We start from the raw sequence: 23,517 nt of genomic DNA on the forward strand, positions 1-23,517 counted from the left end.
TGGTAATTGAGCCTAGGGCCTTATGTATGCTATGTATATGTGCTCTGCTGCACACCTGGAGCTCTCTTCTAAGGGATTACTGTGTGTTCTTTAATACTTAGTTATTTATACATTTGAGGAATTTAAAGTTTAAACAAATGATTTCTAACTTGTTACATGTCATGCATTCAAGTACCGTCCAGCGGGAGTTCAACGAGTTCCTAAGGAGGGGCGAAAAGAATGAGGCGACAAGAGACACAAAGAATGAGAGCAAGTCTATAGTCTGATCTCGCTCTTGTTTATTTGAAAAATTTCACACAACTTTATAGGGAGAAGGCAGGAAGGGAAAATGTGTCAGCAATATAGTTTACAAAACATAACAGGGTGATTAATGATGATGCAGAACACCGCAAGAATGTTTACTAAAAGAGATACTACAAGAATGTCAGCTAAGATATCTCAAAATGTCTAGCCTGACACACAGATGTCTCATAGGTTCCAGAAACGTAAATCTCTCATCTATGACCTTGTTGCAGCTGTCTGTAACTTTCCACTCGCTGGCCTTGGCTCCTGGCACATTCATTTTTAAAGTTTAGCTAATCATGAGTTATATAGATTAGACATACAAAAGTTATTAAGTACTAGGTATAGTGGACAGAAGCCTGGGAGCAGAAACAGGAGGATTGCCCCAAGTTGAGGCCAGCCTTGTCTACTTAGTAAGTCCTAGGTCAGCTGGGTGACACAGACCCTTTTTCAAAACACAGACAAAAAAGAAAGAAAATGAATGGCCCAGAGCCTCAGGTTAGGAGGATTATGCAGATTGAAGACAGCTGTATAGACATATAACTGAATATGGTCTGAGTAAAAAACATAATTTAAAAATAAATATGCACCCACTAACATACAGAGAAAGGAGTGGTTTCAAATAAGGATGGTTCTTATGAAGATACTTCTCAGACAAGTCTAGAGTGTTTAATAAAAATGAATACAGGGAAGAGTTGTCTAGGTTGCAGAAATAGTATATAAAAGTAACTAGAGATAAAACAAAATGCAGCATGTCTGCAGAAAGTTCAGCAACTCAAGGTTGATTTATAGAGTTTTAATCTGTGGGTGATGTGAAACAACCCTGAATGTGTAGAGTTTCACTCATAAGTGACAAGTGCCATGACTGTATTTTGTGTATTTCAGTCACGATTAGCTTTGTATCACACATAACTATAGCTTGCCTTAGAAAGATGAGAAGAGGAAGAGTCCAGGCAAGAGAACAGTATTTTGGAAGCTAGTACAATTTTTCATCTACCTAATTTTATGCTCACCAGAAGATATTTTTCTTTTTATTTACCTCTTTTTTAAAGTTATTACAATTTATTCACTTTGTATCCCAGCTGTAGGCCCTTCCCTTATCCCCTTCCAATCCTGCCCTCCCTCCCTCTTCTAGTCCATGCCCCTCCCGAAGTCCACTGATAGGGGAGGTTCCTTCTCCCTTTCCATCTGACCCTACCTCAAGATTCAGCTATACCACTGCTAGGCATATATACAAAAGATGCTCAAGTACACAGCAAGGACATTTGCTCAACCATGTTTGTAGCAGCTTTATTTGTAATTGCCAGAACCTGGAAACAACCTAGATGTCCCCCAACTGAGGAATAGATATAGAAATTGTAGCACATTTACACAATGGAATTCTACTCAGCAATTAAACACAAGGAAATCATGAAATTTGCAGGCAACTAGGAAAGATCATCCTGAGTGAGGTATCCCAGAAGCAGAAAGACACACATGGTATACTCACTTCTAAGTAGATATTAGACCAGAAGATAATTTTGATACAACTGTATTTGATTTCTTATAAATTAAGCATTTAATTTAAATCTTTAAAATAATTAAAATATTTATGTAGAGTTCTCGACAGTACCTATTTTAGCTGATTGGGTTCTTCTATATATTTCAATTAAACTAATTATTTTCTTGTCCTGGTTTCAGATAAAGAAGTTGCTAGCTGGAAAGTCAGAGGATGCTCTTGTTCAGTTGCCGTTGTCCAAACGCGGAGGCTCAGAACACTGGGATCTCCCTCTGGAGGGGGTAAATTGACTTTTCAAGTATATTGTATTTGGTTTGTTTAAACTAATTTTAGTAAATAAATTCTTATTTCCTTCTGTGTCATTTTTTATTTTCTATTTAACTACAGGTTTTATAGTAGCTTATTTCTGACACACGTTAAAATAAAACTTGGAGATTAGGATCTTGGGTCTTCAGTTTAATATGGCTTATATATGGCTGATTTATGAAATTTGAATCTCAGAAAATAAATCATCTTAAGGTCACTGAAAATTTAGGTTTAGCAAACTTGTTTATTCTTTCCTCATTTAAAAGAATTCATTATCTCTTAATTCATACTATAGCTGTATTTCAAAAGGTACTCTGGGGACTGGAGAGATGGTTCAACGGTTCGAAGCACTAGTTACGCTTCTAGAGGACTTAGGTTCAGTTCCCAGTACCCACATGGCTCACAACTGTCTCTAAGTCCAGTTGCAGGGCACCTGACGCTCTCTTCTTACCTCTGCAAGTATTGGGCACGTACATGGTGCATAGACATACCTGAATACAAAATACCCACATATATATGTGTGTGTATATATATATGCACAAAAATCCATACAAATATATATGTACATAGACACACAGATACCCACATAGATACACACATACACACGTTTATGTATATATGGACATTTGTGTGTGTGTGTGTGTATGTATATATACACACATAAATAAAACTTAAAAAATGTTTTAAAAAAGATTATGATTTACTTTGTATCCCCCCTCTAGTACCCTCTCTCCTCCCCTGATACAAAGTAAATAAAGTATAATTAAAAAAATGCAAAAAAAGATTATGATTATATACTTAGACTCTAAAATCACAATTCATTATTAGTAGAGTGTTCTGATAACTGATAATGAGAGTTACCTATAGCAGAATTTTGTTATTTTTGCTGTTTGAGATGGGGTTGGTTATGTTGCGTAGGCTGGTCTTGGACTGTTGGGCTAAAGGGACTCCTCCCTCAGCACCCTGAGTACCTGGGACTTACAGGTATGTACTGCTGCACTTGGCTCCACACCCTTCTTTTTTTTCTGACACAGAGCCTCACAAACTAGCCTAGCCTGGTTTAAAACTCCTAAATTCTTTTCCTGTTTCAGCCTCCCAAATACTGCTACTGTACCTTTTTTTTTTCTTGATGTGTGAATATGTGTCTTGTGTTAATGTGTGGGTTAGGGTACATGTGTACGCAGAGGCCAGATGACAACTTCACTTGTTTTCCTCAGGTGCTGTCTACCTTTTTTTCTTTTTTAAAGACAGGCTTACTCACTGGTCTAGAACTCACCAAGTAGCTTAGGCTGGCTGCCTAGGGACGCCCAGGCACTCCCTGGTACCAGAATTGGGACTATATACCCCACCCCTCCTCTTTTAAAAAGTGGGTTCTGAGATTGAACTCTGGTCCTAGTGTTTGCAAAGCAGGCTCTTTACCTACTGAGCCATCTCTCCAGTCTCCTAGTGATTTTCAAAAAGCTCTAATAATTATTTTCTTTTGCTTGAAGTAAAAAACGATTGTTTTTTTTTTTTCTTTACTTTTGTAGTGAGGCTTAAACGTAGGGCCTTGTATTTCTAGGCAAGCCCTCCACCACTGAAGTATACCCCAGTCCTTTTCAACTTTAAAAATTTGAGACAGGCTCTTGCTAAGTCACCTAGATTGGTTTTGAATTCTCTCTGTAGTCCAGACAGGCCTTAAATTCTTGATCTTCGCTTCTTAGCTTCCTGATCAGCCGGGATGATAGACTTGCACCACTAGGTCAAACTTGAGTTTTTTAAAAATATTTTTTTTTCAGATGCGACTTTATCTATTTGTAGCTGTTTTAGTTCTGGCTAGCATAGCAAATGCTATCGACTGGATGGCTTACATATGAGAAATATCTCCCAGGGGTGAGTCTGGAGGTAACAGGAATGGTGACAGCAGGGCAGGCTTTTCTTAAGCCTTCCCTCCTCCTTTGTGGACAGCTGTCTTATTGCTCTTGCTGATTCCTGGTTTGCACATGGCTTAGTCACTGTTGTACTCTTATGTAGAGACTCCATGACCAACACAGCTCTTAGGGAAGGAAGCATTTAATTGCGGGCTTGCTTATAGAGCAAGTTTCAGAGGTTTAGTCCATAATAGTCATGGTGGGGAACATGGTTTCATGCATGGTGCTGGAGTAGTAGCTGAGAGCTACCTGCTGAGCCACAGGCCCAGAGAGACAGTGAAAGACTGAGCTTGTCATGGGCTACTGAAACTTTCAAGCCCACCCCCAGTGACACATTTCTATCAACAAGGTCACACCTCCTAGTTATTGTAATCCCTTTAAACAGTTCCACTCCCTGCTTACCAAGCATTCAAATATATGTTAAAAAAAACCCATCTACTAGATCATGCGAGCCACCACACCTCCCCTGCTCTGATAGATTGACACTTCTGAAACCTTAATAAAAAGAAGTAATTCCTCTTCTTAAGGTGTTCTGCCAGGTATTTTCATCATAGGTAGGCAAAGCAATAAACACACTCATAGTAAATGGTTTGCCAGTTTGAAAGGTAGAAAATTAATTTTTTTTTTGGCTTTGATAGTGTCACAGTGTGTAACCCATATTTCTTTGTTAGCTTTGTTAAGCCTGGAATCATTATGTACATCTGCTATCCCCTTCTCCATGACAAATTTCTAAATCTGTCCAGATGCCTAAAAGATGTGGCGATGGGGTATTCTCCGTTTATTCCTCTGTTCATGGCAGAAAAACCCTTCTCATTACACTCCTCTGTGGGAGCCATTTGTTTGGTCCAATTTGGAAAGAAAGAACTCTAAGGATTACTGGTGTGCTTTCACAAGATGAGCTGTCACTTGAAACCCTATTTTAAATAAAAAAAGGCTTATTTTTTTTCTCTGTGTATTCGTCCTTGATGGAGCACGAGAGTACTTAGTGTGCATGCAGAGGCTGGACGACAGCTTTATGGAGGCTGTGCTTTTCTTTCACTTAATGAGGATTCTGGGGATTGAACTGAGGACACCGAGTTACTGCAGCAAGTATTATTACTCACAGAGCCATCTCATCAGCGGCTGTACCTGGGTTCAGTCATTTTTCAAAACAGGGTCTCTCACTGTAGCTCAGGATAGCCTAGAACTCACCATGTAGCTGACACTGGCACAGAACTTGTAGTAATCTTGCCTCAGACTCCTGAATAATTACCTACATTATAGAGGTGAGCCACCTTCCCAAGTTCATAGCATTAAACTATATGAAGATTCATTTCTGTCATTAGAATTGTAAAGGAAGGATCTGAATGGCTCAGCATTTAAGAGTGTGTATTGCTCTTGCAGGATTTGAGTTTAGTTCCTACCACCCAACATGAGGCTGTACAAGCCCCTGTAACTGCAGTTCCATGGGATCTGATGCCTTTGTCCTCCATGAGCATCTGCACTAACATGAATACACCTACTCGAGACATGTAATTAAAAATAAAATTTAAAGTTGAATAAGAAGGAAATTGTACTGTAAGCTTATTAGCTCCTTGATTTATTTGCTTCTTATACAAGGATATTTTTTTATTCAAAGATATATTGTATGTTGAGTATATTTTCCCACATACTTCTCCTTCTCCCTTCCCTTTCTCCTCCTCATTCTTCATTTAGTCCTTTTTGTTCTTCTAGACAGTTTCATCCAAACTTTCACAAACACGATTTTGTGTATCTATATAAAAATCTAGGAGTGAGTAAAAAAATACGGAAAAAAATTTTGTTTTTCTGAGATTGACTTAGTTTCTCTTTGAATATCTCTATTTGCATCCATTTGGCTGCAAATGACATAACATCACTGATTTTTATGTATGAACAAAAAAAATCTATCTATCTGTCTGTCTGTCTAGTCTATTTATATTACATTTTCCTTAACATTGAGGTTTGTTTCATAACTTAGCTGTTGAACGGTGCTGCGGTAAACATTGATGTCCAAGTCTTTCTGTGATTTGTTGACCTGGAACCCTTTAATACCAAGAAGTGTAGTATATCTGGCTCATATGATAGTTCTGTGCTTATTTCCATAGTTGCCAGACCAGCTCTCCCCACCAGCAGTGATTTTTCCTTTATCTATATCTTCGCATGCAGTTGTTACTCCTTCTTTGCCTAATTACTGCCATTCTGATTAGGCTAAAATGGAATCTCAGTGAGTTTTAATTTGTATTGATTGATAGCAAGTGACTTTGAACATTTTTTTTTCATGTGACTATTGACCATTTGTGTTTCAGCTTTTTCTTCAGCAGCCCACTTATTGATTGAGCTATTTGATTTTTTTTTTTAAAAGATGGGATCTTACTGTGTAGCCTTGGCCTGCTTTGGAACTTGGTATGTAGATCAGCCTGGCCTCAGATTTACAGAGAGATTCCGCTACTGCCTCTTGACTGCTGGGATTAAAGACATGGACCACTTTGCCCAGCTGAGTTATTTGATTTCTTGGTAATGTTTTGAGTTCCTTGCATGTTTTAGATATTAATCTTGTTATATATATAGAACCAGCAAAGATTTTCTTCCATTCTGTAGAGTCTTTGAAAAATTTCCCTGGCATTCTGCTGTCTCTAATTCTCTGTTCTTGTCAGTCGTGGGTCTCTGTAATCACCATCTACTGCAAAGAGAAGCTCGTCAGATGAAGCTTGAAAGATGCACTCATTTACTGGTGCAGAGATAAAGCATTAGGAGTAGGTTTAACATGCTCATTGAGTAGCGTAACAGTAATATATTCTCCCTGGGGGTCTATGACCTGTCTAGCTAGAGCTTATTGGTCTGATGATGGTGCCAGGTATGGGTTTCATCTTGTGGAGTGGGATTTAAATTATATTAAAAAGTGCTTGGTTGCTCCCATAATGTTCATGCCACCAGTTGGCATGTCTTCACAGGCCAAATCATTGTAGCTTGTAGGGTTCACAGATAAGTAAGTGATCCTCCAGTGATTACTGCCAAGGAATCAAAGTCAAATTCAAGATTCAGCAAAACCAGGGGGGCTCTAGGTGATGCTGTTCCCGATTGCCTTTAGTAGCAATTCTGTGCAGCTTTTATTCCAGATAACTCAAAGTTCAAATTGGGAACAGAGAAACAGTGAAAACATACACACTGGTTCTTAACACTATCACCAGATGTGCTCAGATGCAGGGCTGAATAGGGCCCAAATGAACATAGCATGCTAAACTACATTGATGATATGGGAACAGGAAAATCTTGCCTGTGGCATTTCTTCAGGAAACAGAGGCTTTCTTCCAAGAGGGATAAACAAAGTTTTATGGAAACAGAGTTCACACAGCAGGGTAGTGTAGGAAAGTCTGTCATATGGAGGCTACTAAGATTGATGATTCTGCTGAGCATGGTGGTGTAAGCCTTTAATCCCAGCACTTGAGAGGCAGAGACAGGAATGGGTGTTTCCATCAAGTACTAGAGAGTAACCACGAGCAATGGCAATGCCTGTCATGATTGCTTAATAATGCATAATGATACCCTCAAGGCTCGGCTATCATTATGGAAGAGGGGACAGAGAGACAGACTTGGTAAAATGACTGTCTTTTCGACTGAGCAGGGAAGCTGCACATATGAATTTGCACTGGTGATAGCAGCACGCATAAGACCTGTTCAGGCCCAAACCAGATCGAATCCCAGCATGGGCACACAATCCCACCCCTGAATGTGGAGCCATTGGCCATTGTTAGTTGCTGGAAGAGGGAGAGTGAGTTTTCTCTAAGAGTATAGCTCTTAGGACGTTGACCAAGTCCACTGAGAGACCACACACTCAAAAATATTTGCACAGCACAAACTGGTATTGAACGTTGAAAAAAAAAGGTAAGGATGAGTGGGTAGGGAAGCATATGACCAAGACACATATGAAACTCTCAAAAAATAAATAATTTCCTTGCTTCACACAATCCTTTTAATTCCATGAGATCCCATTTGTCAGATTGTTGGTATTATTTTCTAAGTGACTTGGTCTTTTTTTTCCCCTTCATTTTTCAATACACTTTTTTATTCTGTGTATGAGATGTTTTGACTCTGATATCCCCATTCTTGTCTGTTTTGTGTTCTAAATGCCTTCTGTACGTAGGTGGCCATCTTTTTCCTAGATCTAACTATGTTTCTACTATGGTTTTCTTAAAATTTTTTTTTTTTCTGTGCTGTTGGTATGAAATTCTCCTTTTATGCCAGTTATTTGTAGATTTGATCTTTTCATAGCATCTCATGGGTCCTGTGTAGACATGTTTTGTATATTTACTAAGTGTGCGTACATGTGTGCGTGCTTGCATGCACTCTGTGTTTTGTATGTGTGTGTGTGGGTGTGCTACAGCACACATGCAGATATGCCAGAGGAAAACAAGGCAGTCAGGTGGGAAATTGAATTGAGGTCAAAGGCTTGGCGGCAAATGCCTTTACTCCCTGCTCCATTTCCCTAGACTGTAATCACGTTTTTGATTAACACTTTGATAGTGCTTCATTTTAAATCCTGCATCAGGTTAGAAAAGGATACTGTCAGTGTGTTCCCAGTTTCCACAGTGGAAAAGACCTGTTCTCACACATAACTGCTTTTTTTTTCTTTTTTTATCTTTTTTTTTTTTTTTTTTTTTTTAAGATTTATTTACTATTTATACAACATTCTGCCTGCACACCGGATCTTACTATAGATGGTTATGAGCCACCATGTGGTTGCTGGAAATTGAACTCAGGACCTTTGGAAGAACTGTGAGTGTTCTTAACCTCTGAGCCATCTCTCCAGCCCTTTTTTTTTTTTTTTTTTTCTTTTTTTAAGAAAGTGATCCATGGCAGGGGCATTCCAGCCACCATCTAGTCAGCCTGCTGAGAGAGCAAGGGAGGTCTCCAGGGTATGGGTGACTTTGTAGCTGCTAGAGCCCCATCACCTGAGTGTACCCCGTCAAGCGTCATTTTTGCAACAAAACTAGCTGAGGCTTCACCTTCTCTTTCTTCATCGTGCTCTGAGGTTTCAGCTGAGGACCAGGAGTCAAAAATGTCTTGAGAGTAGGTTGCTTACGGGGTGCTCACGGAGACACAGTCTTCACGTGGATCCCCTAGCTCCCCAGGTTCAAGCAGAGCATACTCCAGGACTGTCTTGAGTACATCTTCTCAGGCATACATCAGCCAACCAAATGGATCATGGACAGCAAGAGTCTGCTCATGTGCTGCTGTGTGATGACCTGGCCATGTACATTGCTTTGGTTTACCAGGCTTGAACATCAAACCGGAACTGCCCAGGCTGGCTCTGAAGATTGTACAAAGCTCCAGTGGAGAATATTGTGTTTGATGCCCCAGACCTTGTCCAGAAAATAGTGTGTAGTTACCAAGGTATGAAGCTGGTCATTGTCTAAGTTGTTTAGACAAAGGTAAGCTTCAAGGAAGATATCCTTAGGTTTTCCCGAGAAGCCCTTTGCTTTAAAATTAACACCAAAATCTTTTATCTTTCAGATTGACAGTTGTGATGCATGTTCTTCTTCAAGTGCTTGGTTCTTTGTGTCAGTCTTTTCTTTGAAGGAGGTGATTTTCAACTATCACCTTCAGAGGGAGCATGGGAACAAAATATGCCAGCTGTATAGGCCAGATATATAGGACGGTTCATGCATTCCTGAGGAATAATCAATAATCAATCCTGCTTTGGTGGCTCATTCCAAAACAGCTGGTCTGTTTTGTATTTGGCTAGGAGTTGTGAAACATTTTCTGGGCCCTGTTGGAACCACAGGTGTAGACTGAGTCACCAGAACTGGCTGCCAAAATCACCATCCTAAAGCCCTAGATAAACAGGACAACCCCAAAGTCATGGGGGCCACCAGTTTTTCATACTCTCTTAATACAGAATTTAGTGACGTCTCACACATTTTTACTGTTATGCAGCTATCATTCTGAAAAGTGAAATATTGTACCCATTAAATAAAAGTTCCCTGTTGTCGCCTTACCCCAGTCTTGCTCCACTGATTGTAAGTTTGTTTACTCCAGGTATGTGATTTGGATGGAACTGTTTAACATTAGTCTTTTTTATTACTGCTTTATTTTACTTAGAATAACGCCAAGACTTGTTCATGTTGTAGCATGTTTCAGAATCTCCTTCCTCTTTTAAGAAAATGTTTTGAAACATGGCCTTACCATGTGGCTGGGCTGGCCTTGAACTTGTGATCTTCTTGCCATCCTTTCCTTTTCTCTCCCTTTCCCCTCCTTCCTTCCTTCCCCCCTCCCTCCCTCTCTTCATTTTTCTTAAATGCTAGGTTACAGGTCAATGTCACCAGACCCAGAAGCTCTCCTTTTCTGTAAGATTTACTATGTAAATGGACATGTGTTTACACATAAATAATGTGCTTCATTTTGCCTAACCATCTGTTGATGTACATTTGAGATGATTGCATCTTTTGACTATTATGAACAACATTAACTACAAGTATATGTACTGGAGCTTACTGGCCAGCTTGTCTAACCAAAATGCTGAGTCCCACATTGTCTTTAACACAATAGAGGAAGATAGCAAGCCACAACCTCTGATCTCTACACATACACATGGGTGTGCACAAGCATACTATGCCATATCGCCTACCACACACATTCACAGAGTAAAGTAGTTGTTATTATTATTATGTCCATTTTCTTTTCTTACCTATTTATTTATTTTTTACTTATTTTCTGTAGATGAGTGCTCTGTCAGCATGTACACCTGCATGCCAGAAGAGGGCATCAGATCCCTGTATAGATAGTTATGAGCCACCATGTGGTTGCTGGGAATTGAACTTAGGACCTCTGGAAGAGCAGACAGTGCTCTTGTGGCTGAGCCATCTCTCCAGCCCTATTATGCCCATTTTCAAATAAGGAAACAAAGGCCTAGAGAATATAAATAACTTCTGTGTTTAGGTCCACACTATATGTTAAATAAATCAGAATTTCTTTTTTTGTTTCTAAAACAGAATCTCATAGGATTTCTCTTTGTGTTACCCTGGCTGTCCTCGAACTCATTTTGTAGACCAGACTATCCTCGAACTCACAGAGACCCATCTGCCTCTGCCTTCTGAGTGCTGGGATCAAAGGTGTGCGCCATCACTGCCTGGCTCTAGGATGACTTCTTAACTTACTGTGAAGCTGAGGCCAGCTGGGGCTTGATCCTCCTCACTTCCTGAGTACTGGAATTACAGGCATGTGTTACTATTTCAACTAATAAACGAAGGTTTATCTTTTTTATTTTTTTCTAGTCATAAGAAACTTAAGCCCTAATAAGGTTTCTTCCTATTTCTCATGCAGTAGTTCATGGAGAACCACTTTCAATCTCTTCTAATTGTTACAAATGCAGTCATTCATAGACACACTCTTACTTAACCTGGAATAATTTTGCTGTATCATATATTTCAAAATGAAGTAATTATAGCATACGTATGTTAACAAATTGCCTTGTGCATGCTAGGTAAGTGTTCTTCCACTGAGCTACTCTCCTAACCCATAACCACATCCTTCTAACACAGTTGCAACTATTACTGCTATTTAAGCTCTATAATCTCAGTCTTGATTTTTGATTCATGTTAATATTTTTCTTTAGAGACAATTCTTTTTTATTATTTATTACAATTTATTCACTTTGTAACCTAGCTGTAGCCTCCTCCCTCCCTCTTCTCCCCCTATGTCCCTTCCCTAGTCCACTGATAGGTGAGGTCCTCTTCCCCTACTATCTGACCCTAGCCTATGAGGTCTCATCAGGACTGGCTGCATCATCTTCCTCTGTGGGCCTTGCAGGCTTAATGTTAATATTTTAAAAATACATTGTTATTGGTTTTGGTACATTTGTATTTCAGCACTTGGGAAGTGGCAAGTATTTTGTAGATTGCACTTCTTTTTCTCTGTGTACTACTAAGAATGTGGCTTTGGGGGTGGAGAGATGTCTCAGTGGTGAAGAGTACTTGATATTCTTGTAGAGGACCCCGGTTTGATTTTGAGTACCCATATGGTAGCTCACAACCGTTTGTAACTGTAGTTCAGGGGACATGACACTATACTCGGCTTCCTTGGGCCCTAGGCTCTCATGTGACTCACAGACATACATGTAGATAAAACACTCAAATACATAGAGGAATTAATAAAGAAAAGAGAATTTGGCTGATTGTCTTGACTAAGTAAAATACAGGTGCCATTATTAATATTATTATATTTATTATCAAAATATCTTTTTTCCTTAGTGGACAAGAAGCCTAAGAAATAAAGTCATCTGTCTGGACCACAAAAACAAAGAAGGTGTCCATGGGCGTTCTTCTAAGGCATCTCCAGAAAGGTAAGATAGTTATTTCTGTGTGAATAGAATGGGTTTATACAGTGCATACCTAGTGTGACCAGGAGTGATTATTTGATATTGTTGAGTCTCAGTTAATATGTTTAAAATAGAAGGGTTTGAACTCAGTGTCCTCTAAGTTTCCTTCTAAGCCTTAACTTTCTGTGATCGTAGATTGTCTTTACTAATTGTTCCTGTGCATTTGGTACATCTTTTTAAAAATAATTTTTTATTTCATTTTATTTTATTTATTTTATTATTTTATGTGCAGCAGTATGAAGGTGTCAGATCCCTTGGAACTGCAGTTGTGAGCTGCTGTATGGGTGCTGGGATGCTGAGCCATCTCTCCAGCCCCCATTTGGTACATTTTGATAAGCTTTAGCTGACAATGTAATGACTATAGACTGATAATAATTCTTGATTCATATTTGTCATCATTGGTTTAAAAGGTGCATTATTTGGCAACTCTTATCTGATATAGTCATAGCATTAACAAATTATGAATATAGTAAATTAAGTATCTGGTGATTTAAACAATTATTTTCAGAAGTAATTTAGGACATTTCAGGGTTGGGCATCAGTCTCTGATTAGAAAGTTGTTATTTTAATAAAGGGTTTTATATTTTCTCTTTTAATATGGTGAATGAAGAAAAATAACAATGAAGTAAAAATTATAATTATTAGATCATACACACTTTAGAGGACTAATTAGAGTTCCTTACAGAGTACTTTTGTAAGCTACTGATAAAAGAAATTGTAGAAACTGGATTGGAGAGATGGCTCAGAGGTTGAGAACACTCACTGTTCTTCAAAAAGTCCTGAGTTCAATTCCCAGCAACCACATGGTGGCTTATAACCATCTATATTAAGATTTGGTGTGCAGGCAGAATGTTGTATAAATAACAACTAAATCTTAAAAAAAAAAAGGAAAATATATGTTGATGACATCATGGCAGTTTATGAACCTCTTGATAGTCTTTTGTGGTATAGGTAAATTGTGAAGAAACAAGCTCAGTATAAGCCAGACTACAGTGCAGATCTGCTAAGGTACAAAGATAGAAGGCCAGCCAGGATTAGAGCATGAGTTCTAGTCCAGCATGGACAACCTAGATTCTGTCTCACAATAAAAAAGGTAAAAGCCCACTGGTGACATAGCCAGTGGTAGAGCACTCGCCTAGCCTGTGTGAGGCCCTGTGTTCAATTCCTAGTACCAGAGGGTGGTGGGAGATGAAGGCCTGATAGCTGCAGTGATGATGCCTTGATCTTTGGAACAGGTGCAAACTGTGGACTTGCTGTCTCAAAGATTATGATCTTAGGAAATTATGTTTGAGGAATCATTTTCTTATCCAGACTTACTGAAAGGCTGGCATTACAAGACTTGTCATTGTATGGTAGTGAGACACTAGAAACCTCGTGTAGTTCAAGTTTTATCTTCTGCAGCAGTGCTGACAATGCTGTGGGCACAGGTCCTCTGAGGAGATCAGTGAAAATCTGGGCCCAGGGGTCCTTCAGAGACTGATGTCCAACCAAGGACCATGTATGGAGAGGACCTAGACCTCCTGCTCAGATGTAGCCAATGACCTTTATGAAGGTTCCCTTGTAAAGGGAGCAGGGGTTTTCTCTGACATAGACTCTGTGACCTTCTGTTTGATCACTTCCCCCTGGTCGGGTGGCCTTGCCAGGCCACAGGGTAGGAGGATGCAGGCAGTCCTGATGATACTTGATAGGCTGGGGTCAGATGGTAGGGGAGGACTACCACTTTTTGTGGTATAGGGGAGGGGGATAGGGAGAAGGGGAGAAGCTGGTATGAGGAGGAGATGAGGGAGGGGCCTATAATCGGGATATAGAGTGAATAAGTTTCATTAAAAAAAACAAAAATAAAGTGAAAAAAAACCTGTTGCAGCACTTCCTTACTTTAATACTCCACTTTGTTTCCCTGGCATTATCTCTGATATCACTCAGTTTGTTTCCTGCTGAGTTATCATGTTGGAGTAAATCAGCAGTTGTTTGGCTTTGAATTTATGACATCTGACTAATGATATTGAGGTATGCTTTCAGTATTAGCACTTAAAGTCAGTTTAATATTCTTTTCATAGTAGTGTTAAAGGATAAAAGTACTTTAAAATTTAATACCAGTCACTGTCAAGATAATACCACAGTTATGGAAAAGCTTAAGTTTATTTTTAGTGCATAAAATGCACCAACAACAGTGAATTGTTTAAATGACTGGTAAAGTGATATAGTCAGTTTATAACCAGTTTATATTGTACTCAGCCAGCCAGCTTTGGCACAATGTAATCCTTGTTTTTGACCAAATTAAAAAATCTAGAGGACTTTGTATTATTTCAAATTTTGTACCTGAAATAGACTTTATTTTTAATATCTATGTTATCTTTAAATTAAAAAAATTAAACTTTTAATAAAACATGCTTGCATGTCATTTTACAGGTCATGGTTGAATATATAAAGATAATTAAAAATATTTAATGTAGTGAAATTCTGAGCCAATTTCTAGTGACTTAAGCTAGGAAGGAACAACATGTTATTTATTTGTGTTTTTGTTTTCAAGACAGGGTTTCTCTGTATAGCCTTGGCTGTTCCGGACACACTTTGTAGACCAGGCTAGCGTTGAACTCACAGAGATCTGCCTGCCTCTGCCTCCCTTAGTGCTAGGATTAGAGGCGTGCACCACTGCGCCTGGGCTGTACTTTAAACTAGATTAAAAAATAATTTATTTAATTTTATTTTATGTGCATTAGTGTAAAGGTGTTAGATATTCTCAAATTGGAGATACAGACAGTTTTGAGCTACCATGTGGGTGCTGGGAAGAGCAGACAGTCCTCTTAATCACTGAGCCATCTCTCTAGCACCTAGATTTTTTTTTTTTTTAACTTTTACTGAAGATTCCCAAGCTTTAGATTCTTAACGTTTTTCTAAATCTTGTATTGCAGTGAAGGTAGATAAAATGCTTGATTGTAGTTTCTTTTGTATAGCTGTGAACAATTCTTGAAGAAAAAATAGCTTAAATGGAGGAATTACTTATTTTGGTTCACAGTTTCAAAGATTTCAACATATAGTTTTTGGTTCCCTTGATTCTGGGTTGTGGTGAGACAGACATCATGCTGGTATGAATATGTGACAAAGAGCAGCAGCAAGAAGGGCCAAGACAGGATATACCTCTGGGGACGTATCCTCAGTGCCTACTTCCTCTTACAGTTCTACAACTTAAAATAGTTTGTTCAGACATTAGTGGAACAAACTGTTCATTAGCTTAGAGTTCTCATGAGCTGTTGTCCCTGGAAAGCTCTCCAGGGTATGCCCAGGTTTGCCTTGCTAATTATCCTGGGCTCTTTTCAATCTAATCCACTTGACAAAATAAACCATTGCAAGTCCACTCCTTGTTAATTTGATATCTAACAATATCTCTTTACACCATAACATTCTACCCCTTTTCCCAGAATGTTCATGTCTATCTCTTAGGTTCTCAAAGCTTCAGCATTGCTCAGAATTCTAAATTTAAGGTTTCTTCAGAGACTTGAGACAAACTCTTAGCAGTGAGTCCCTGTTATATCAAAACCAAGCTACATAACTTCCAGGATACATTAGGGCAGTATAAGTATTTCTAGTCCTAATTGGAGACTAGTATTGAATCTCTAGTGAACTGAATACAGTCTACAATAGTAGTTACCACTCAGGGAGGTATATATTCACTTTGAGAATGTAGTAATAACAAAGGAAAAAGCAATCACCCCTTAAGTGCCCATCAGGGACACTGACAGTTTCTGTGTTTTCTAGCATATTAGTTCCTATATGAATGAAAAGGAAAGCAAAAACATGGTATTGGGTTGATAAAAGTATAGGAAGATTTCACAAATAGTTCAGAATAATAGGAACCCCAAAGAGGGCAGGGAAGATTCAGGAGTAATTTAAGGGTTGACTGAAATGAGAGCAGAAAAAAAAAATACAGTTAGATAATGCAGTACATCAGTCTTTCAGGAGACCTGAAAACCCATTCCATGTCAAGGAACGTGAAGAAAATGATATAGAAAATATAAATAGGTTAACAAACAAAACCCCAGAATAGTGATAAAGAGTAAGAGCAGTATAGGGCTAAGCTGCTCTGCTAAATTGATTTTAGTCATTTAAACAGTAGTGAAATGTGGGGAGGACAGAGGTGGGTGAACAAAAAGGATCTGAAAAACTATATGGCTAGACTCACACTTCAGTTTTTTGGTTTCCTTGCCTGACTCTCAGAATCCTGTCTCACCCCAAGGAGTCCTTCAGTTATCCCCTCTTAGGTTTTCCTTTGAGATCAGGTTCCAGATGGGTAGTATTTCACAGGTGGAGTCTTAGAGACTGCTCACACTTTTGGGTGGTCAGAGCTTCAGGAGACTGATTGCAAATGCTGCCACTGCTCCTGTGTGAACCCGCATCCTGTCCAGGGCACTGCTTATGTTATGCCAGTTCGTGAGATCCCAAAGACCAGGAATAGACTCTGCTGTAAATAAATGAGGTTTTTAAAAAAAAATTTTTTTTTTTTTTTATTGTATATGTGTTTGAACACAGAATGTAAACCTCCTGCGGAAACAGGAGAGGAATATGGCAAACACAAGCAGGGAACTTATATGCTTTGGTATTACATGATTGGGTAAGGGAAATTGACTTCTGAAATGATTGGTCCATTTTAGGCACCAAGACCACAAACTGTTCTGGCCTGGCCATATGGGCTGGTTTCCTAGCAACTGTATAACTAGTGGGTGGAGAAAGGATTCAGTAAGGCTAGTTCTTCCCCGATGGTGGCTGGACATGTTTCCACCTAGCTGGCCTTAGTTCAGGCTTGTGCTTTAAACTTTAAAACAATACACACTGATTTTTATGTCTTAGAGCCACTTAGAGCCAGTATGAAACTTCTCTTTCAGAATCCAGCTCCCACCAGGTTTTTAGCTCTTGAAATACTGCAGTTGTGACTTCAAGGTTTACTCACTTCAGTCTAGCCGTGTTCTTCTGGCTAGGTTTCCAAAACCACTTGTTGTATATGTCCTGTGAGTGCTTTATAGTGGGCCTTAGACTACTGAGCCCATTCAAGTATGAGTCTTTTGCAAATGGCATCTCATCACTGTTCTTGCAAGTGTTGAGTGTTGGTCACTGAGTACCAAGTACCTAACACTGAGAAGAGAGGTTTTTCCTGGCATCTGCTGCTGCCATCCTGGGTCCAGCCTTTTATTCAGCTCTTTAGAATTTCTGTTACTAGGGGCTGGGGTGATAACTCAGTTAGTAAAGTGTTTGCGAGCCGGCCTGATCTCAATCCCAGAATTCAGAAATGGGTGTAGTGTAATCCTAGCACTGTTCACATAGAGACAGAACCATCTCTGGGACTCACTGGGTAGCCAGTCTAGTTTACATGTCAAGTTCTAGACTAGTGAGAGACTTTGTCTCAGAAGAAGGTAGGTGGCGTCTGAGAACAACCCCTGAAGTTGTCCTCTGGTCTCCATCTGCACAGTGTCCCCAGGACCTGAATATACACAGTGCATTTGCATATTCCAGCAGGTGCACACGTGCCCCTCTGCCCCCAATACATGTGCAAAGAATGTTTATGAACATCTTTCGGTCAGTAGTTGTGCAAAATATTTTTTTTGAGTCATATTGGCTTATTTTTCTTTTTTTGTGTTTTGGTATGTGTATATGTTGGTTTGGGTATCTCTTTCAATTTTATTCAACAGTCACCTTTTGAATGTTCAATTCTCTGTACCACTTAATGAGGAGAAAATATACTTCTATAATAACAACAACCTTAAATTTTATAGAAGACAGAAACTGTACTTAAAGTCCATTAACGGCTTCTAATATATTATCAATGATCATAAACCTGAAAATGGAAAAACTATAGCAGGATATACTGTGAAGTTAAAGATTACTTAGAGTAAGTAGTTAAAACAAATGAGTGAGATCAAAGGAGGAGGCAGAGGAAGGGCAAAAAAAAAAAAAATCCAGAAGGAAATCAAGGTGAAAAAAAAGAAAAAGGTCGAGAAGAACATTTTTGAGGGCAAGAGCAAAGAGCAAGAGATTAGAAAAAATAAGAATGCAAGAATTTCTTAACAAAGAAAAAGTTAAAAAACAAAGTGATATAAATATAGGAAGGAGAATAAAAGATAAAACAGAAAAGAATATAAAAAGTAAATTCAAAGTAGTTCTAAGAATGGAGGCTTGAGAGGATGAGACAGAGGATAAGAAAGATAAGAAAAAGACAAACTATTGCTCTGTAGTGGAAACTTTAAAGTTAGATGTATGTGTAAATGGGAATAGCAAAACCAAAAAGATTTGGAAAATACAATATATTTACAATTGCTGAAAAGAACAGTAAGAAGAAAAAAAGGAGAATCCCAGAAGTCAGAAAGAAAAAATGATGAGTGCCTGATTTCTGGGTCCTGGAAAGCTCCAGTGTCAGTTCTATGAACTGAGCGTAGATAGGGTCAGTTGAACTCTGAACTCTCATCTTCCTGTGGTTTGCTGTTGCTGAACGTGTACTGGACAAGTATAGGCGCCTTCCAAAAGTATCTTCACTTCTTTTATTATCAGGGTTCTCTACTGGGGACATTCATTAATACTTTGTAAGATGTGGGCTAGGCAGCTTCTTCACTGTCTAGGGGTACCCTAGCTCATATTCCCTAGGGTGACTAGTGTTTAGTTGGAGGATGTCTTCCTAGTGTGTCGGGAGCATAGGAAGCAATCACAGTACAGAGATCATTGTAGGTAAAGGACCTGTCATTGTGTCTTAGAGTTACAACTAGGTTACATTGTAGGGTGCTATGATGGAACACCATGACCAAAGCAAATTGGGGGTGGGGGATGTTTTGTTTTGTTTATGCTTATGTATTGCTATTCATCATCAAAGGAAATCAGGAAAGAAGCTTAAACAGGGAAGGAACCTGGAGGCAGGAGCTGATGCGGAGGGGTGCTGTTTACTAGCTTGTTCTCCATGGCTTGCCCAGCAGCCTGCTTGCTTGCTTTCTCTCTCTCTTTCTTTCTTATTATATAAATGCAGATTTATTGGGAATAACGAGGGAGGAAGAGAGAGGAGAAGTGTTCATAGAAAGAGGGAGGATGAGGAGAGACACAGAAATAGAGAGAGCAGAGCAGAAGAGAGGGGGGGATGGGTGATTCTAGCCTGAGTTGTCCTAAAAATTAACCAGCATACATTGTGCTTTGAAAACTTCTGATTTGCCCAGTTGATGTGATGTAGATGTGGGTGTCAGGTACATAGCTGTAACGGTCAGAGTTCTTGGACTTCATAGCAGTGAACTGTTGTTAGCTCTAGAGTTTAATGTATTCTTGGCCTCAGCCTCACAATTATGAAATTCCAGGGTTAATTTCAGTTGATTAGATAACCCCTGGTCAGTGAGAGATTTTGCTTATTTTATCTCTACAGTTTGTTTTCTTTCACCTTACTTTATTGATCCTGTTTTTTTTTTTTTTTTTAAACAGGGCAGTTAAAGTAATAATGAAGTTACTTAGCTTTTGTTTATGTATGTCTTGATTTCTCAATAAATTTTGAGGGAGAGTTTTGCTGAATATAGGAATCTTGGTTAAAAGTATTTCCCTCAATTGGGGATTTTCCTCCTGACAGGGAGAAACCCAGAATAGCAAAAATAATCCTTTATATAAAAGATCTTCTGGAGGTATCTCTATTCCTGATCTCAAGCTGTACTAGAGAGCAGCAGCAATAAAAACTACATGGTACTGGCATAGAAACAGACTGGTGGATCAGTGGAATAGAATAGAAGACCCAGAAATAAACCCACATACCTATGGATACCTGATTTTTGACAAAGATGCCAAAACCATACGATGAAAAAAAGATAGCATCTTCAACAAATGGTGCTGGTCTAGCTGGATGTCTCCATGTAGAAAAATGCAAATAGACCCATTTCTGTCACCCTGCATGAAATTAAAGTCCAAGTGGATCAAAGATCTCAACATAAAACTAGATGCACTAAATCTGTTGCAAGAAAAAGTGGGGAAGAGCCTTGAACTCATTGACACAGGAGACAATTTCCTGAACAGAACACCAACAGCTCAGGCTCTAAGATCTACAATTAATAAGTGGGACCTTGTGAAACTGAAAAGCTTCTATGAAGCAAAGGACACTGTCAGCAGAACAAAAGGACAGCCTACAGACTGAGAAAAGATTTCCACCAACCCCATATCCGATAGAGGACTAATATTCAAGATACATAAAGAGCTCAAGAAATTAGACACCAACAAACCAAATAATCCAATTTAAAAAAATGGGATACAGAGCTAAGCAGAGAATTCTCAACAGGAATATAGAATGGCAGAGAAACACTTAAAGAAATGCTCAGCGTCATTAGTCATCAGGGAAATGCAAATCAGAACAATGCTGAGATTCCATCTTATACCTATCAGAATGTCTAAGATCAAAAACTTAAGTAATGATGCATGCTGGAGAGTATGTGGAGAAAGGGGAACCTTCCACCATTGCTGGTGGGAATGTAACCTTATACAACCACTTTGGAAATCAATCTGGTGCTTTCTCAGAAAATTAGGAATAGCACTACCTCAAGATCCTTTTTACTATTCCTGGACATATACCCAAAAGATGCACTACCATTCAATAAAGACATTTGCTCAACTATGTTCACAGCAGCTTTATTTGTAATAGCCATACTATGGAAATAACCCAGATGTCCCTCAATAGAGGAATGGATACAGATATTGTGGTACAACAACACAACGAAATGCTACTCAGTAACTAAAAGCAAGTAAATCATGAAATTTGCAGGCAGATGCAACTAGAAGAGATCATTCTGAGTCAGGTAACTCAGAAACAGAAAGATAGGCATGGTACGCACTCACTAATAAGCGGATATTAGCCATATAATATAGGACAGCCACCTACGACCTGAAGAAGCTAAACACAAAGGAGAACCCTAGGGAGGATGCCTAAGTCTCATTCAGAGTGGCAAACAGGATAGGCACCAGAAGTGGAAGAGAGGAAACAGGATGGGAGTCTACTATAGAGGGTCCTCTGAAAGGATTCACCCAACAGGGGATCAGAGCAGATGCTGAGACTCAGGGCCAAACTTTGGGTAGAGCGCAGGGAGTCTTATGGAGGAAGAGAGAGGGGTGGGATTAGAGGGACATGGAGGGGATAGGAGCCACACAAGGAGACCAACAAAACTAAAAGATCTGCGCACAGGGAGTTCTGCAGAGACTGATGCACAACAGGACCATGCATGGAGAGCTCTAAACCCCTTGCTCAGATGTGGCCAATTGGCAGCTCAGTCTCCATGTGGATGGATCTCTGAGTGAGGGGAGCAGGTGCTGCCTCTACATGAACTCAGTTGACTGCTCTTTGATTACTTGCCCCCAATTATGTAGCCTTGCCAGGGAGGAAGAGAATCCAAGCAGTCCTGATGAGACTTAACAAGCTGTGGGCAGATGGCAATAGTAGAGAACTACTCCTTTTCAGTGGACTACGGGAGGAGATAAGGGGAAGAGGGAGAGAAGGGGGAGCTGGGGGGCTTCAATTGAGATATATAATGAATAAATTGTGAAGAAAAAAAATAAAAAAAATTATTTTCTTGCTCTTAGCATTTTGATTGCCTGGGAGGTTAAAGGGAGCCACTTCATAAATTTATCAGAATTGAGACTATAGGCACACATAGGAATATTAAAGTCATACCAAGGAAACCTGGATTTATTAGGCATACCAGACTGAGAAAGGGACATGACTTCTTCAGCTGGTTCCAGAAAATGGTGGGTATGTAACCCTGGGATGATATGGCCCCATACCAACCTGTAATGTGATACCAGATGTGTCTTGATGTACATCAAGGACTGACAAGAACAGGACTCTGCATTGTCCTGGGGTTTCTACTCACCTTAGTCTGTTGACTGCATATTTGCCTGCCTGCCTACCTGCTCACCTTTGTCTGGTATGAACCCTCAGTTGCTTGCACTTAGGCTTCTGTTTGGCCTTTGTTGTCATAGCTGGGTTCTGTTACCCTCCTTTCCAAAATCCTCTTCTGGGTACCGTTTTTTTGTTTTGTTTTGTTTGTTTGTTTGTTTGTTTGTTTGAGGCAGGGTTTCTCTGTGTAGTCTTGGCTGTCCTGGAACTCACTCTGTAGACCAGGCTGGCTTTAGACTCACAGTGCCCTGCCTATGCCCCCCAAGTGCTGGGATTAAAGGTGTGCGCCACCACCACCCAGCAGTACTTGTCTTGATTCCTTACTTTATCAATATGGACTCTTCTCTCAGCTCATTTCTTAAGCCTTTGAGCTCTGTTGCAACCTCTCCAAGTATTATTCATTTTGTAAACCACATATACACATATATCTATATGGACATATATAGTGTATTATATGCTGTATCATGAGAATAATTAATTGGTAATTACTAATATTAATTGCTAGTTATTACTAATAATTAAGAAGCAATTAGTAATTGAGATTGCATTTACCTCAGCCAGATTACAAAAGTAAATTACAAAAGTGCCAATGAAACCATTCAGCCTTGTGAATTTATTATTATCCAGTACATGCTAACATTGTAGAAAGGCACAAACATATTTTTCTGTTTCTGGCATAGCATGGTCATGACAGGATGTGTAAATGTATTGTATTCTCACCTCTGTGGGGTTTCTGATAAGTCTGATGGCAAACTTATGAAGATCCTTTGTCACTTATTTCTTATTTTTATGACCTCTTCCCATTCTAAAAGTGATTTTGATCTGCCTAGATGTGGCTCTTCAGTTCATCTCATGTAGAGTCTATCAAGTTTCTTGGATTTCTTCATTTACTGGTTTCATCAGATTTGGAACATTTTAGCCATTATTTCCTCAGATATTCACTCGGCCTCTTTTTCTCTTCTTTTAGGACAACTGCAGTTGGTATGTTTCTCTAGTGGATTTGAAACTTCAAATTTTCAGTATTTATTAATTTATTCATTTACTTTTTGTTTTTTTTCAAGGCAAGGTTTCTCTGTGTAGCGTTGGCTGTCCTGGACTTGCTTTGTAGATTAGGATGGCCTCAAACTCACAGCGATTTGCTAACCTCTGCCTCCCTGAATGCTGGGACTACTGGCATGCAGCACCGCACCTGCCTTATCTATCTATCTATCTATCTATCTATCTATCTATCTATCTATCTATCTATCTATCTATCTAT

At 39.2% G+C, this 23,517-nt stretch overlaps 1 protein-coding gene across 3 annotated transcripts in view; it reads left to right on the forward strand.

Annotated features, from left to right (window-relative positions):
- Senp7 (SUMO specific peptidase 7) overlaps nt 1–23,517 on the forward strand; it is a 127,753-nt gene that overhangs the window by 20,080 nt on the left and 84,156 nt on the right. For all 3 annotated transcript variants that reach the window (XM_055594109.1, XM_055594117.1, XM_055594126.1), the window contains exons 3-4: nt 1,963–2,061; nt 12,243–12,334. In XM_055594109.1, coding sequence (XP_055450084.1) covers nt 1,963–2,061; nt 12,243–12,334 — 191 coding nt within the window. The remainder of the gene's footprint in view (nt 1–1,962; nt 2,062–12,242; nt 12,335–23,517) is intronic.

The sequence above is a fragment of the Psammomys obesus genome, unplaced genomic scaffold (genome assembly GCF_907164565.1).
Source record: "Psammomys obesus unplaced genomic scaffold, mPsaObe1.curated_primary_1811, whole genome shotgun sequence".
Lineage (NCBI taxonomy): Eukaryota > Metazoa > Chordata > Mammalia > Rodentia > Muridae > Psammomys > Psammomys obesus.